The sequence below is a fragment of the Oncorhynchus mykiss genome, chromosome 20, assembly GCF_013265735.2.
Source record: "Oncorhynchus mykiss isolate Arlee chromosome 20, USDA_OmykA_1.1, whole genome shotgun sequence".
NCBI lineage: Eukaryota > Metazoa > Chordata > Actinopteri > Salmoniformes > Salmonidae > Oncorhynchus > Oncorhynchus mykiss.
This window is the reverse complement of record NC_048584.1, coordinates 23,103,462-23,117,867: the sequence shown is the minus strand read 5'-3', so window position 1 is coordinate 23,117,867 and position 14,406 is coordinate 23,103,462. Positions and strand designations below refer to the sequence as shown.

The window sequence follows — 14,406 nt, the reverse complement described above, 5'->3', positions numbered from 1 at the left end:
ATAGTTGTCAGTCTAGGCTTTGGTGTTGGCTTCCTTCTAATCTAACAGGTTGTCTACCTCCGCTTAATAATAACCTCCTGCTGGTCATCTGTCTCCATGCAGACTTTGACTTCAGCGTGCCTGGCTCCATGAAGCTCCACAACCTCATCTCTAAGCTCAAGAAGTGGATCAAGATCCTGGAGGCCAAGACCAAGCAGCTGCCCAAGTTCTTCCTGATCGAGGAGAAGTGTCGCTTCCTTAGCAACTTCTCAGCCCAGACCGCCGAGGTGGAGATCCCTGGGGAGTTCCTCATGCCCAAACCCACACACTATTACATCAAGATCGCACGGTGAGGAGGGTGCACGTTTATATAGAAAGTATGTGCACACACATGTTACACATCCATTACCTCCAGGTACTAACTGTGTGTGGCGTTTCCTTCAGGTTCATGCCCAGAGTGGAGATAGTCCAGAAACACAACACGGCAGCACGACGTCTCTACATCAGAGGTCACAATGGGAAGATCTACCCCTACCTGGTGATGAACGATGCCTGTCTGACTGAGTCCCGCAGGGAGGAGAGGGTCCTGCAGCTACTGAGGCTGCTCAACCCCTGTCTGGAGAAGAGGAAGGAGACCACCAAGAGACACCTCTTCTTTACTGGTATGACACACACTGGGCTAGCTCTCTCCACCGTCTCTAGTCTCAGACCACCAAGAGACGCATTATTCCTGGGACAACTCTCTGGACTATTGTTTTACGTCTGTCTGGTCTCCTTCTCTGTCCTCTGCTCTTTCATATATCATTCTACAGGTCTGTCTGGTCTCTCCTTCCCTTTCCTCTCTGACTCTCCTCTTTCATATATCATTCTACAGGTCTGTTTCTCTCATTTTCTTCTTGGCAGGCCAGTTTTTTTGACAGGCAGTCTAAAATCTCCTCTCTGTGTATCTTGGGCTCTCAACCCAGGAATAGAGAATTCAAGGAGCGAGTAGAAATGTCAAGTGTAGCTCAGTCTAAACTGTTTTTCCAAGGGCATGTCTATACAGTCCGATAAGGCAGGCGGGTGATGTTTAAATCCTAGCAACCTCTTTAGTTGTACTGTACATGTGGTTTTCTTTAAAGAAAAATATGGCAGAGGAGAGAGGAATGGGAGAAATGAAATTGAGGTGAATTGTCGACATGTGTCAGGGCAGAGAATGTCAGTGAGTGAATGAAATAAGATGCAAGGTTATTCCCACGGGAGGCTGGCTGGGAGATTGAATCTAAATTGCCTTTCTGTGATTGATTTATCAGTATTATGGTGAACCACTTCCAGGTCAGAGGTCAAGGGCATCCTCATGGGGGGGCTACATACTTCTGGTCTGATGACCTAAAGAAGTGCATTTCAAAATAGAATAAGAGGGCTCATGTCTTTCCTTTCATCTGATCTGAAGAGATGGGATAGACATTTAGAGAGACTGAGTATACAAAACTTTAGGAACACCTTCCCAATATTGAGTTGCACAACCCCTTTTGCCATCAGAACAGCGTCAATTCATTGGGCCATGGACTCTACAAGGTGTTGAAAGCGTTCCACAGGGATGCTGGCCCATGTGGACTCCAATGCTTCCCACAGTTGTGTCAAGTTGGTTGGATGTTCTTTGGGTGGTGGACCATTCTTGTTAAACAAGGGAAACTGTTGCGTGTGAAAAACCCAATAGCGTAACAGTTCTTGACACACTCAAACCTATGCGCCTGGCACCTACTACCATGCCCCGTTCAAAGTCACTTAAAACTTGTCTTGCACATTCACCCTCTGAATGGCACACATGCACAATTCATGTCTCAAGCCTTAAACATCCTTTAACCCGTCTCCTCCCCTCCATCTACACTGAAGTGGATTTAACAAGTGACTTCAATAAGGGATAATAGCTTTTACCTGGTCAGTCTGTCATGGAAAGAGCAGGTGGTCTTAATGTTTTGTTCACTCATTGTAAATTAGATGGGTTATACATTAGAGGGGGATGGGAGAGACTCATTCGCTCTCTCTCACAATCCCATTGTATACACAATTTCCTTTCCTGTCCTCCCCCAGTTGTCCTTCCATCCAGATGTTTGCCCACTCTCCCTCTCAGTGACTGATTGGGTTGTTTAAGAGGGAATGTGGACTTCTGTGGTCCCTCTACTCATTCCCTCTAAGTGAAATGTGTTCGGTTGGTGGTTTACCATGTTATGTAAATGTTTCCGTGGGTGTGATTTACATTCCAGGTTCTGTCCTCTGAACCTCTAGTAACCCTAGTGTTACCTCTTGTGTTGACACATCTTAGGTCAGATATGTAGACCTGTTGTGCAGTGTTGGGTGTACTAGTTTACTTTACACAGTGTATTGAAATGAAGATGGCTTGTTTTGCCTTGGAAAATGTAGATGTTTAGTATTGCAATGTTGTATTGAGGTGGCTTTCTCTGTCCCTCTCTTGCCCTCCAAGGTTAGGTTGTATACAGTGTATGGATGTGTGTAATCAGTTTACCATCTTATTAAATTGTGCTTACTCTCCCCCTTCCTATCTCTCCAGTCCCCAGGGTGGTAGCTGTGTCTCCTCAGATGCGTCTGGTAGAGGACAACCCATCATCTCTGTCTCTGGTGGAGATCTATAAGCAACGCTGTGCCAAGAAAGGCATTGAGCACGACAACCCCATCTCACGCTACTACGACCGCCTGGCTACTGTACAGGCTAGAGGCACACAGGCCAGCCACCAGGTACTGTCTGGAACATACGCATGGCGACACACGCATACAACGACTGTCTGGCTACTGTACAGACCAGTGGCACACCGGCCAGCCACCAGGTACTGTCTGGAACACACAGACACACTCCCTCTGACTCTAACCTCCCCTGTCCCCACCAGGTGCTGCGTGACATTCTGAAGGAGGTGCAGGGGAACATGGTACCTCGCAGCATGCTGAGGGAGTGGGCGTTACACACCTTCCCCAACGCTACAGACTACTGGACCTTCAGAAAGATGTTCACCATCCAGCTGTCTCTCATCGGCCTGGCTGAATTCATGTTACACCTCAACCGCCTCAACCCTGAGATGCTGCAAATAGCACAGGTAGGGGGAGAGCGACGAGCGCACACACACACACACCTGGACATACACACACAGACACGTGCATGCACACACACTAGGGCTTGGTGACATCATATCACGATTTTTCAAATCTTGATGGTATTTTATGCCTTTTAATAATAAGAGCTCTGAATATGCTTTATGGGTAGTTCATGACCCCAGGGTGGCAACACATACATTCTAAATGATTTCAATGGGTCTTTCTCCATTCTGATTGTTTTATACTGTTCAATCCAACTTCATTTCCACACTGCCACACAGGGCTGCATGATATTGGCAAAAAACCTAGGCCTAGTTAATTGGTGAACTGTTGGAGTCATAGAAATATAATGATAAACTATAGTTTATATGTAGTGGGCAGCGCCTTGATACATTGTTTTGACATGACAACGAATGAAGAAGCCAGGGAGGAATTATTGAGAGGGTAGGAAGCAAAGTGTTGGTCAGTGTTTCCAGGGGACCCTAATTCGATGTTACATTACGTAGCTAGCGAACATTCATGCTTCGCCTAGTCCTCTCTGATTTAAAAGATACCGTGATTGAGCAACTGCTCTCCATTGAGTGACAAGGGCAGGGCAGGGCATGCAGCAGGAGAGGGAGAAAGACGACTCGAGGAGCAAACAGCTAACTATAAAAATGGACATTACATTCGCCGGAGTTTCATATCACATTTTTACAAACCAAACATTGAAATACCGTTATGGAAGGAAAAGTTTATCAAATTCAACTGGTCCGTTCATTTCTCCTGGTATAAGGTAAAATATGGTTTACCGCCCAACCCTAACACACACAGATAAACGCATACTCACACTCATAAAAGCGTGTACACACACACACACCTAACCCAGCCAAGGACACGTGGCGAAGGGAATTTGAAGCAGTCTGTCAAAGGAGGATTCATGTCAAGGAGACTAATTCAGTATGGAGATGTTCCTCCTCAGATTCATTGGAGATGCGCATCGCTCTGACTGGTAATATGCATGACTTCCTCTCTATGACATCAATGCAGCCCTGTCAGTCAGTGAGCCTCTATGGGACGATGCTGTTTTGACAGTCAGTCTTATTCCGACTCTTTGCTCTGCTATCAGAGACCATTCAATATAAAGAGCCCAGAGTGTGTGTCGCACCAGAGCAGTGGTACACACACGCGCGCACGGTCCTTTCGGAGGGCAGAGAGTATATCTCTGAAAGTCATTATTAAAGATGATTGTGTGGAACAGACGGACAGCCTCCTCTCCTTTCCCCTCTCCTCTTCTATGATCTGCTGACAGGCGTTTCACTGGGCAGCTAAGCGGACGCATTAAGCCCCCTCTCTGCCTGTTCCACGCCATAGATCCCATTAGCCACAGGCAGGATTACACGCACGCACACACGCGCATGCACGCACACTGACACCAGCATATCAAGGACATTACTGACATGTGTAACCACTAGCCTAGCCCTAATAAACACCCCAATAACCCCATATTTTACCCCTAGAATAGTCAGCTTTTCTAACATAGTGCATTGAGATGGTTTGGCCTCTGCCTGCCCCCATCCTCAGAGTATGGATTGTAATGTCACCTCCCTCGTATTGTTGACTCTATTGATACAGCGTCAAAGTGGATTAGCAGTCACCTGTTAATGTGTTATTATTCAGGACCCTGCCTCAGTCCGGAGCCAGAGAAGTTTCTCTCGGAGCTTCTCTGATCCTCCGGGGGTCTAGCGTCTAACTCTGTTGGGGGAAAAAACTCAAATGAAATGCTTTTGCCATAAAGCTGTCATAAGCACACTCACTTTCTCCCATAAACAGCTTATCTTCCCAGAATGCTCTTTGCTCTTCATACGGGTCCCTCTTTACACAAATGCAGGCTTAAAGACAAAGTCCTGCTGTATATACTTAACTCCACAGAGAAAGAGGGATGTGTGCTTGGGGTGATATGATGTTTTATGGTGCTCTGTCTACAGCAGATCAATAAAAGCAGCCATTTTGTAGTTAAACACTTTACTGGAAGGCAGCTGTATCCTGTCCATGGGTTCTATACAGGAGAAACATGTCCATAGAGAATACCTCAGGAGAACGTTTATAGATTACTTGTCTTTAGTGATTGTACACGGTGGAATCCAGACTGGAATCTACAGTGCATTCAGAAAGTTTTCAGACCCCTTGACTTTTTGCACATTTTGTTAGGTAACAGCCTTATTCTAAAATGGATGAAATTGTCATCCCCCCACATCAATCTACACACACTACCCCACAATGACAAAGAAAATACAGGTTTTTAGACATTTGCAAATGTTTTTGTTGTTGAAATATCACATTTTACATCAGTATTCAGACCCTTTACTCTGTACTTTGTGACGCACCTTTGGCAGCGATTTACAGCCTTGAGTCTTCTTGGGTATGACGCTACAAGCTTGGCACACCTGTATTTGGGGGGTTTCTCTGCAGATCCGCTCAAGCTCTGTCAGGTTGGATGGGGAGCGTTGCCGCACAGCTATTTTTAGGTCTCTAGAGATGTTCGATCATGTTCAAGTCTGGGATCTGTCTGGGCCACTCAAGGACATTCATAGATATGTCCCGAAGCCACTTCTGCATTGTCTTGCCTGTGTGCTTAGAGGTCCTGAGCACTCTGGAGCAGGTTTTCATCAAAGACTTTGCTCAATTAATCTTTCCCTCGATCCTGACAAGGCTCCCAGTCCCTGCTGCTGAAAAACATCCCCACAGCATGATGCTAAATCTGTTTCTTGCTTTGTCATTATGGAGTATTGTGTGTAGATTGACGAGGAACATTTTTAATTTAATCCATTTTAGAATAAGGCTGTAATTAACAAAATGTGGAAAAAGTTTACAAATGCACTGTGAGGCAATATCAGGAAGTGTAGAGAGAGACACACACACACACACACACACACACACACACACACACACACACACACACACACACACACACACACACACTGATCCTAACCGTTATACTTCTCTCCTCCAACAGGACACGGGGAAGCTGAATGTGTCTTACTTCCGCTTCGACATCAACGATGCCACTGGTGATCTGGACGCCAACCGGCCCGTGCCCTTCCGTCTGACGCCCAACATCTCAGAGTTCCTGACCACCATCGGCGTCTCTGGCCCCCTCACCGCCTCCATGATCGCTGTGGCACGCTGCTTTGCTCAACCAAACTTCAAGGTAAGCACACACACCTGTTGTACAACAGCAAATGACTTTCATAGTTTGTTAGCTATGTTTATTGGACAAAAATAATGAATCAGCATATCACAGTTTAAATTGAAGTCATGGTTGGTGAGAATTATCCTTTACATTGGTAGACCACTACTGTGCACCGCGTAGAACTCACTGGTAGAACCATACACTTGAATTAAGTTTAAAGTGTGAGCGGACTCATTTCTCAATTCTTGTCTTAATTTAGACACTATAATTCTTGATGGATGTTATTCTGTGTGGGTGTTTTACATCCCACAAATGTAAACTTGGAGGGAAATTCACTGAGGCGTATCAAAACAAAAACAACAGCCTCTCAGCCTCAGTCCCAGCTGTGGCAGGAGGAGGGCTGTATATCTATGTTGGTCCTGTAATGATAGGGCATCAGGCAGGCAGCTATATGTCTATGTATAGCTTCATCCTGTAGCTACAGCCAGAGAGGGGCTGCTTCCTTCAGGAGGTGAACAAACTGGGATGTTGAAGACGGGGCTTTTGGATGGAGGGCGTGCAGCGATGCGCACACAGAGAGCTAGAAATACACACACACACACACAGAGAGCTGGAGATGTATCCCAGAGGCCACTGCTTTCTTTGGTGGAGTGGTGGTTACACATACTTACTGGGAGAGGAGACGGTTGTTCTGACAAGCAGGCCCTCAACACACCATAAAGTGTGCACAATGAGTGGAGAAGACCGAGTACCCAGCTAGGTGGTTAGCTAGTATTGTGGTCTCTGTAGTTTATATGGCTGCTGTGTCTAGCCCTACCCAACATGGTGAGTTAACAATACACAGTGGTTTCACAGTATCTCATGGTTCCTGAATTAGTATCAATTCATAGTTTGGTTCCCATAAATAGTCTTGCTAGAGTGCAAGATGCATTTAGCTGCTCCCCATCATTCTCTGTTCTCTCCTCTCCTTCTCCCCCACTAGGTGGACGGCATCCTGAAGGCGGTGCTCCGTGACGAGATCATCGCGTGGCACAAGAAGACCCAGGAGGACACGTCCATGCCCCTGTCCCCAGCAGGCCAGCCTGAGAACATGGACTCCCAGCAGCTAGTGTCCCTGGTGCAGAAGGCTGTGACGGCCATCATGACCAGGCTCCACAACCTGGCCCAGTTCGAGGGAGGGGAGTCAAAGGTCAACACCCTGGTGGCTGCTGCCAACAGCCTGGACAACCTCTGTCGCATGGACCCTGCCTGGCACCCCTGGCTATAAGGGGGGAGAGGAGATGCCTGGCAGCCCTGGTTGTGAGGGGGGGAAAGATTAAGAAGACAATGGACATGATAAAACCTATGAAATGAGGGGGTTCTAATGCACATTATAAACAGAGTGGTTTGAACCCTGGATGCTGATTGACAGACAGCCGTGGTATATCAGACCTTATACCACGGGTATGACAAAATATTTATTTTTACTGCCCTAATTATGTTGGTGACCAGTTTATAATAGTAATAAGGCACCTCCGTCCGGGGGTTGGTGGCGTATGTCCAATATACTGAACCGGGGCTACGGGCTGTATCCAAGCACGCCTCGTTGCGTCACGCCTAAGAACTGCCCTAGCTGTGGTATTTTGGCCATATACCACACCCCCTCGGGCCTTATTGCTTATGCTGCTCACACAACCATAAGATGTCATCATTGGCCACTGAATAGCGTGACAGGCGCCTTTCACTATTGAGCCACAGAAAAGAGGAAATCATAAGATGTAAACTGGAAGTGAAGAAAATGCTTTTGTCATGTAGAAATGGTTCTGTCAGGTATTATTTTTGAAGCGGGCTTCCTGGTCTCAAGTTGAAAGGATGCAGCGATTTACTGTAGCAAGCAAACAAAGCAAGGGAACGATGTAGCGAAGTTGAGTGCTGCAGAACCAGCCAGTCAACCCATGTTATCAGGAAATAGCCTGGTAAAACCAGTCTGGACACGTTCAGTCTTGTTTAACCAGGCTAATCAGGAAACTCACTATGATGGAGAAACTAAGGCACTCGAACCAAACGTAGTCTGACACATGTTTATTCTGCATCGCCTCTCTCTGTACTTGACTTACTGTGTGTTGTGTATATCATCCCTCCATGAAAATGGAACAGTCCAGGGAGTATTGGAGAAAGTACAGTACTGTTTTATAATGCTCGTTTTGTGTAGAGGTCATATGATTTTCAGTTGACGTTGTAATCGTCTCAACGAGTCTTTTCTAAGTTTACAAGTTGACTCCAGTGAATCAACGCAATGTAAAACATATTCTAAGCCCTTCTTTTTGAGTTTGTATTATTATTTAAATACCAAATTATGTGTTTGACATTTTTTTATATATCCCTAAAAAATGTAGAATATAATGCTCTTGTGAATAATTATGCTGTGACATTCCTTTTCACTGCCTGGAGTGTGTGTACTGTACAATGTCCGAGCTACTCAAAAGCCATTTTTACTTTAGGTTTTGTTCTATTGCAGCTGTCAGAGGTCTAGATGAGGATATTTTTTTTTTAAGCTGATTGAATTCCCTTTAGCACAACTGTCTTGCACTCAAGCGTTCAGGTTCAAGACTGTACTCCGTAAGCAGTATCTATACATACAGCATCTCTGTAGTAGCCTATATGAGCTACACTGACATGTTTTTTTGTATGCGTTATCCCCCATTTTTTGTAAAGGTACAGTGCTTTTCGACCAACTGAAGGATTGTTACCTCCTGCCTTGTAAATATGCATTTTATATGCTCTTTTAAATAATTTCCATTTTCTGGAGACCCTTGTTTGTGTGTCGCCATTCAATTTCACGGTAAAGAGAACCAAGTCCTGGATTTGAATTACATATCAAGTCAGACAGTGCATCTCATACCCATTCAGTTACAATAGAGTTGAAGAAATGACACTTCTTTCAGGAAAAAAAGACCTTGTCTTACATTGCAGTCGCTACCGCTCACATTGCACACATCATGCTTGGCACAAAGGGAGATCAATCAATCGTGCCACACTTGGACACTGTTTTTTTTTATTTTCTAAATAACTGAAAAATGAAAAGCACTACCTTTAGCTGGTCTGCAGTTTCAAGTAAATCCCTGTTAACATTTTGGCTGAGGGCTATGTGGAGGCAGAATAACCTTGTTTGCCTTTTTTTTGTTCCTCCGCGCCTGCCCCCCCTGCCCCCCCTGCCATGGAATTCCAGGGGAAGACTACTGAGGTGTGGTCAGCCTCCGCCTCTCCCCTGGCGACTGATTTATCCATGTCCGTATATCTCAGTATGGTCTGGCCTACGCTGAGTTATACTGTCAGCCTGCTCTCCACACTCATAAACCATGTCTTTTAATACTGTAAATGTCTCTTTCTCTCACTTAATCTCACTCTCTTGTCATCCAACTTCTCTCTGTTGCAGCTCTCCCATCTCTCTCTCGCAGTTCACTGTCCACATTTATTGTTTCAGACTACCAACCTGCATTTAACAATGATACTTTATTGCAATCTGTTTGGCAGGTTAAAAACAAGTGGGCCTGAAGCAAGAACAGACTGCCACCCAGGCTACCATCACATCACATGGGGCCTCGCCAGAAAATGTCAAATATGACATCGGAAAGAAAGTATACCACCATGTACTGTATGTCCATATATCATGTTTGATATCCCTTTCCAATGGCACGTAACACTTAACAAACATCTAGGACACCCACGATCCATTTCTCTCTAAACAATAGCATTTGAACTTGTGGGTGTCCTTATTGGCCTTTGTAGTTAAGGCATCCATTTCATGCCTCAGGTGTCTCTTCTGATATGAGGCTGGCAGTGAGATATGAAATTCAACAGCGCACACACACACACATCACAACAGAGAGATGTGTTGTATCCTGTGTGCTGTGTCCTGGCATGTGTCCCGGCCGGCCTAGGCGTCTGCTGATGTCTAGACTGATATCTGGGAAGAGGATGTGATTGATGCAGACCGGTGGGATTGAAGTGGGGAAGGAAGAAGAGGGAGGGAACATGGTTGCTGGCACTGCCTGGGACTCTAAGGACACACTCAGTGGAATGGAACCTGTCAGGAAGAGCGTCCAGAATTCCCTCTGCTGATATCCGCAATCTGACAATGGGTGGATGGATAAAGCAAGAAAATAAAACATGTTTTGTGCATTGTTAGATTATCTATTAAAGAATTTTAAGGTGTATATCATGAATATAAAATGTTATAATATTGCAAGTCGACATGTTTTACAATAGTACAGCAATCTTACCCTTTATAGTTCACAGCATACTTACATTGTAGTAATTTAGCAGACACTCGACTTGTTAGCATGCTAACAGATACCCATAGACTTATTCATTGTGCTAACACTAGTTAGCATTGGCTCAGAAAACTACCTCAAACTTCCTTCATACTGGACACCGAGACAGTATGGTATCCACGAGTTCATCTGACTCTGGGTAAGTAGATAACGGGCCTGTCTCTGTCCAGTAGAGTAGGCCAGTCAAGTTATTCCACACTGATCTCGGCAAACCATTTCTACATGGACCTCGCTTTGTGCACGGGGGCATTGTCATGCCGAAATGGGAAAGGGCCTTCCCCAAACTCTTGTCTCTAAGTTGGAAGCACAGAATCGTCTAGAATGTTATTGTATGCTGTAGCATTAAGATTTCCCTTCACTGGAACTAAGGGGCCTTGCCCAAACCATTATTCCTCCTCCACCAAACTTTACAGTTGGCACTATGCATTGGGGCAGGTAGCGTTCTCCTGGCATCCAGAAAACGTCCGTCGGAATGCCAGATAGTGAAGCGTGAATTATCACTCCAGCGAACGCTTTACCAGTGCTCCAAAGTCCAATGGCAGTGAGATTTACACCACTCCAGCTGACGCTTGGCATTGTGCATGGTGGTCTTAGGCTTGTGTGGCCTACCATGTCGCTGCTGAGTCTTTGTTGCTCCTAGACATTTCCACTTCCCAATAACAGCATTTACAGTTGACCGGGGAATTCTAGCAGGGCAGAGATTTTATGAACTGACTTGTTGGAAAGGTGGCATCCTATGCAGCGCCACGTTGAAAGTCATTGAGCTCTTCAGTAAACCATTCTACTACCAATGTTTGTCTATGGCGATTGCATGGCTGTGTGCTCGATTTGATACACCTGTCAGCAACAGGTGTTGCTGAAATAGCCGCATACACTAATTTTGATTGGGTGTCCACGTACTTTTGTGTATATGGCTACAGTAAATCTGTCTAGTGACAAGGAAAACATAATCCTAATCGGTTTGGATTACTCTACTGTAATGCATCATTCAAGATCAGGATGTTATCGCCTGTCATACAGCAGGCCTATGGCTTGATGTAGATCTGAGGGATTTGTTACATCAGCGTCCCAAAAGTGCCCTATTACTTATTTAGTGCACTACTTTTGACCAGAGCCCTATGGGCCCTGCTCAAAAATAGTACACTAAGTTAATGATCCCCTCCCCACTATATAGGGGATAGGTTCCCATTTGGGAGGCATCCTGCATGTTTTATTTTTATGTTAACAAACATTAATCCAGACATCAGATTATATATCACAGTAGTATTTTTTTCTTTAAATGCCTGTTTTCATCTGAGGAAGATTTGATTCCTGTTCTATGACAGAACACCATTAACACAGCTAATGGAATTCATTAAACATGTTTCCCATGATCCTTCAGGCTATTAGAATTTCACTGTGTCAAACGTCATCTCATCGCACGGTTGTTGAAACCAAGGTTGAAGAATGAATTACATTGTCTGCGTAAAAAATGGGTCAGTGCTGATGATGATTTAAATGTCCATTTCCATTTCATTTAATTCAGTTTGTGACCAGATATTTTCAGTCTTCTGTGAATTAAAATCACATCAACTGTAGTCATTATTTTGGTCATTCACTGACTTCTTCTCTACAGGATCCATTCAGTACATTGCTGTAATGCTTATGCTTCCTGACTGTTTCAGCATCCAATCCCTTGTTCCAAAGCCTGCACACTGTTAGGAACAGTTCATTGATATTCTTGGGCAAGAGAATGAGTGGTATTTTACACTGTACTTCATCACAGCTAGTGCTGTAGTAAAAATCATGGATGATATAAAAAATATATATATTTGGATGAAACCAGATTGAAGTATGATGACAAGTATGAACAATGACTTTTGCTTCTACATCGATAAAGAGTGATCCCCTTCTCTGTGTCAAATGCTTGGATTCAGGAGGTGGGATTATTAAGGGGATAGGGTGACAGCACTCTAATGGTAACATGATATTATCTTACCTAATTTAAATAAGGCACCGCCTGTCTTGTAACCAACATCGGAGAAGTTGTGTTTGCGGATTTCTGTAGCTACAGTGTTTTCAGAAAGTATCCACACCCCTTCACCCTATCCACATTTTGTTGTTCCAGCCTGAATTTAAAATGGGCTAAATTGAGATTTTGTGTCACTGGCTTACACACAATACCGAATTATGTTATTAGAAACATTTGACTAACTAATAAAAAATGAAAAGCTGTAATGTCTTGGAGTCTAAGTATTCAACACCTTTGTTATGGCAAGCCTAAATAAGTTCAGGATTAAACATTTGCACAGATTCACTCTGTGCCATACTGTTTAACATATTTTTTTTAAAAGACTAACTCATCTCTGTACCCCACACATACAATTATCTGTAAGGTCCCTCAGTCAAGCAGTGAATTTCAAACACCGATTCAACCACAAACACCAGGGAGGTCTTTGCAGTTTTCCTTTGCCTTGCGAAGAAGGGCACCTATTGGTAGATGGGTAAAAAAGAAAACATCTGACACTTAAATATCCCTTTTAGCATGGTGAATTTATTAATTACACTTTGGGTGGTGTATCAATACACCCAGTCACTACAAAGATACAGACGTCCTTCCTAACTCAGTTGCCAGAGAGGAAGGAAACCTCTCAGGGATTTCACCATGAGGCCAATGATGACTTTAAAACAGTTTGATGTCTGATAGTTTTCTCCTGAGGATGGATCAACAACATTGTATTTGCTCCACAATAATAACCTAAATGACAGAGTGAAAAGAAGGAAAGCTTTACAGAAAAGTAATCCAAAACATGCATCCTGTTCGCAATAAGAAACTAAAATAAAACTGAAAATGTGGCAAAGAAATAAACTTGATGTAATGAGTACACAGCGTTATGTTTGGAGCAAATCCAACAGAACACATCGCTTAGTACCACTCATATTTTCACTGTAGGGTGTCATCAAATATAATGAAATGTTTACACTTCATCTATGGCAAAGATACTTATGTCGCCCCTTTCATCTGTGTCAGGTGTTAGCTAGTTACTGGCTAGCTAGGTCTTCATCTGTGTCTGGTGTTAGCTAGTTACTGGCTAGCTAGGTCTTCATCTGTGTCAGGTGTTAGCTAGTTACTAGCTAGCTAGGTCTTCATCTGTGTCAGGTGTTAGCTAGTTACTGGCTAGCTAGGTCTTCATCTGTGTCAGGTGTTAGCTAGTTACTAGCTAGCTAGGTCTTCATCTGTGTCAGGTGTTAGCTAGTTACTGGCTAGCTAGGTCTTCATCTGTGTCAGGTGTTAGCTAGTTACTGGCTAGCTAGGTCTTCATCTGTGTCTGGTGTTAGCTAGTTACTAGTTAGCTAGGTCTTCATCTGTGTCAGGTGTTAGCTAGTTACTGGCTAGCTAGGTCTTCATCTGTGTCAGGTGTTAGCTAGTTACTGGCTAGCTAGGTCTTCATCTGTGTCAGGTGTTAGCTAGTTACTGGCTAGCTAGGTCTTCATCTGTGTCACGTGTTAGCTAGTTACTGGCTAGCTAGGTCTTCAGCTAGCATGGAACAAAAGAAGGGGAAGGGTAGTTCAAAACTGATACAGTTGTCATGTCAACACATCTGTCAGTGCTGCTGTGAACCACATCACAAATAGACATGCCAAATGAGAGATATTCACTGATCATACTAAACATTAGGAACACCTTCCTACTATTGAGTTGCACAACCCCTTTTGCCCTCAGAACAGACTAAATTAGTCGGGGCATGGACTCTACAAGGTGTTGAAAGCGTTCCACAGGGATGCTGGCCCATGTTGACGCCAATGCTTCCCACAGTTGTGTCAAGTTGTCTGAATGTCCTTTGGGTGGTGGACCATTCTTGACACACACGGGAA

General features: G+C 44.3%; 1 protein-coding gene across 4 annotated transcripts in view; it reads left to right on the top strand.

The window, feature by feature from the left end:
* The window catches only part of LOC110499190 (transformation/transcription domain-associated protein), a 77,840-nt gene extending 68,833 nt beyond the window's left edge, over window positions 1–9,007 (top strand). For all 4 annotated transcript variants that reach the window (XM_036956021.1, XM_036956020.1, XM_036956019.1 and 1 more), the window contains 6 exons: window positions 103–328; window positions 424–641; window positions 2,531–2,715; window positions 2,865–3,068; window positions 6,062–6,256; window positions 7,221–9,007. In XM_036956021.1, coding sequence (XP_036811916.1) covers window positions 103–328; window positions 424–641; window positions 2,531–2,715; window positions 2,865–3,068; window positions 6,062–6,256; window positions 7,221–7,505 — 1,313 coding nt within the window. In that variant the 3' untranslated portion in view covers window positions 7,506–9,007. The remainder of the gene's footprint in view (window positions 1–102; window positions 329–423; window positions 642–2,530; window positions 2,716–2,864; window positions 3,069–6,061; window positions 6,257–7,220) is intronic.
* Window positions 9,008–14,406: the final 5,399 nt, after the last annotated feature.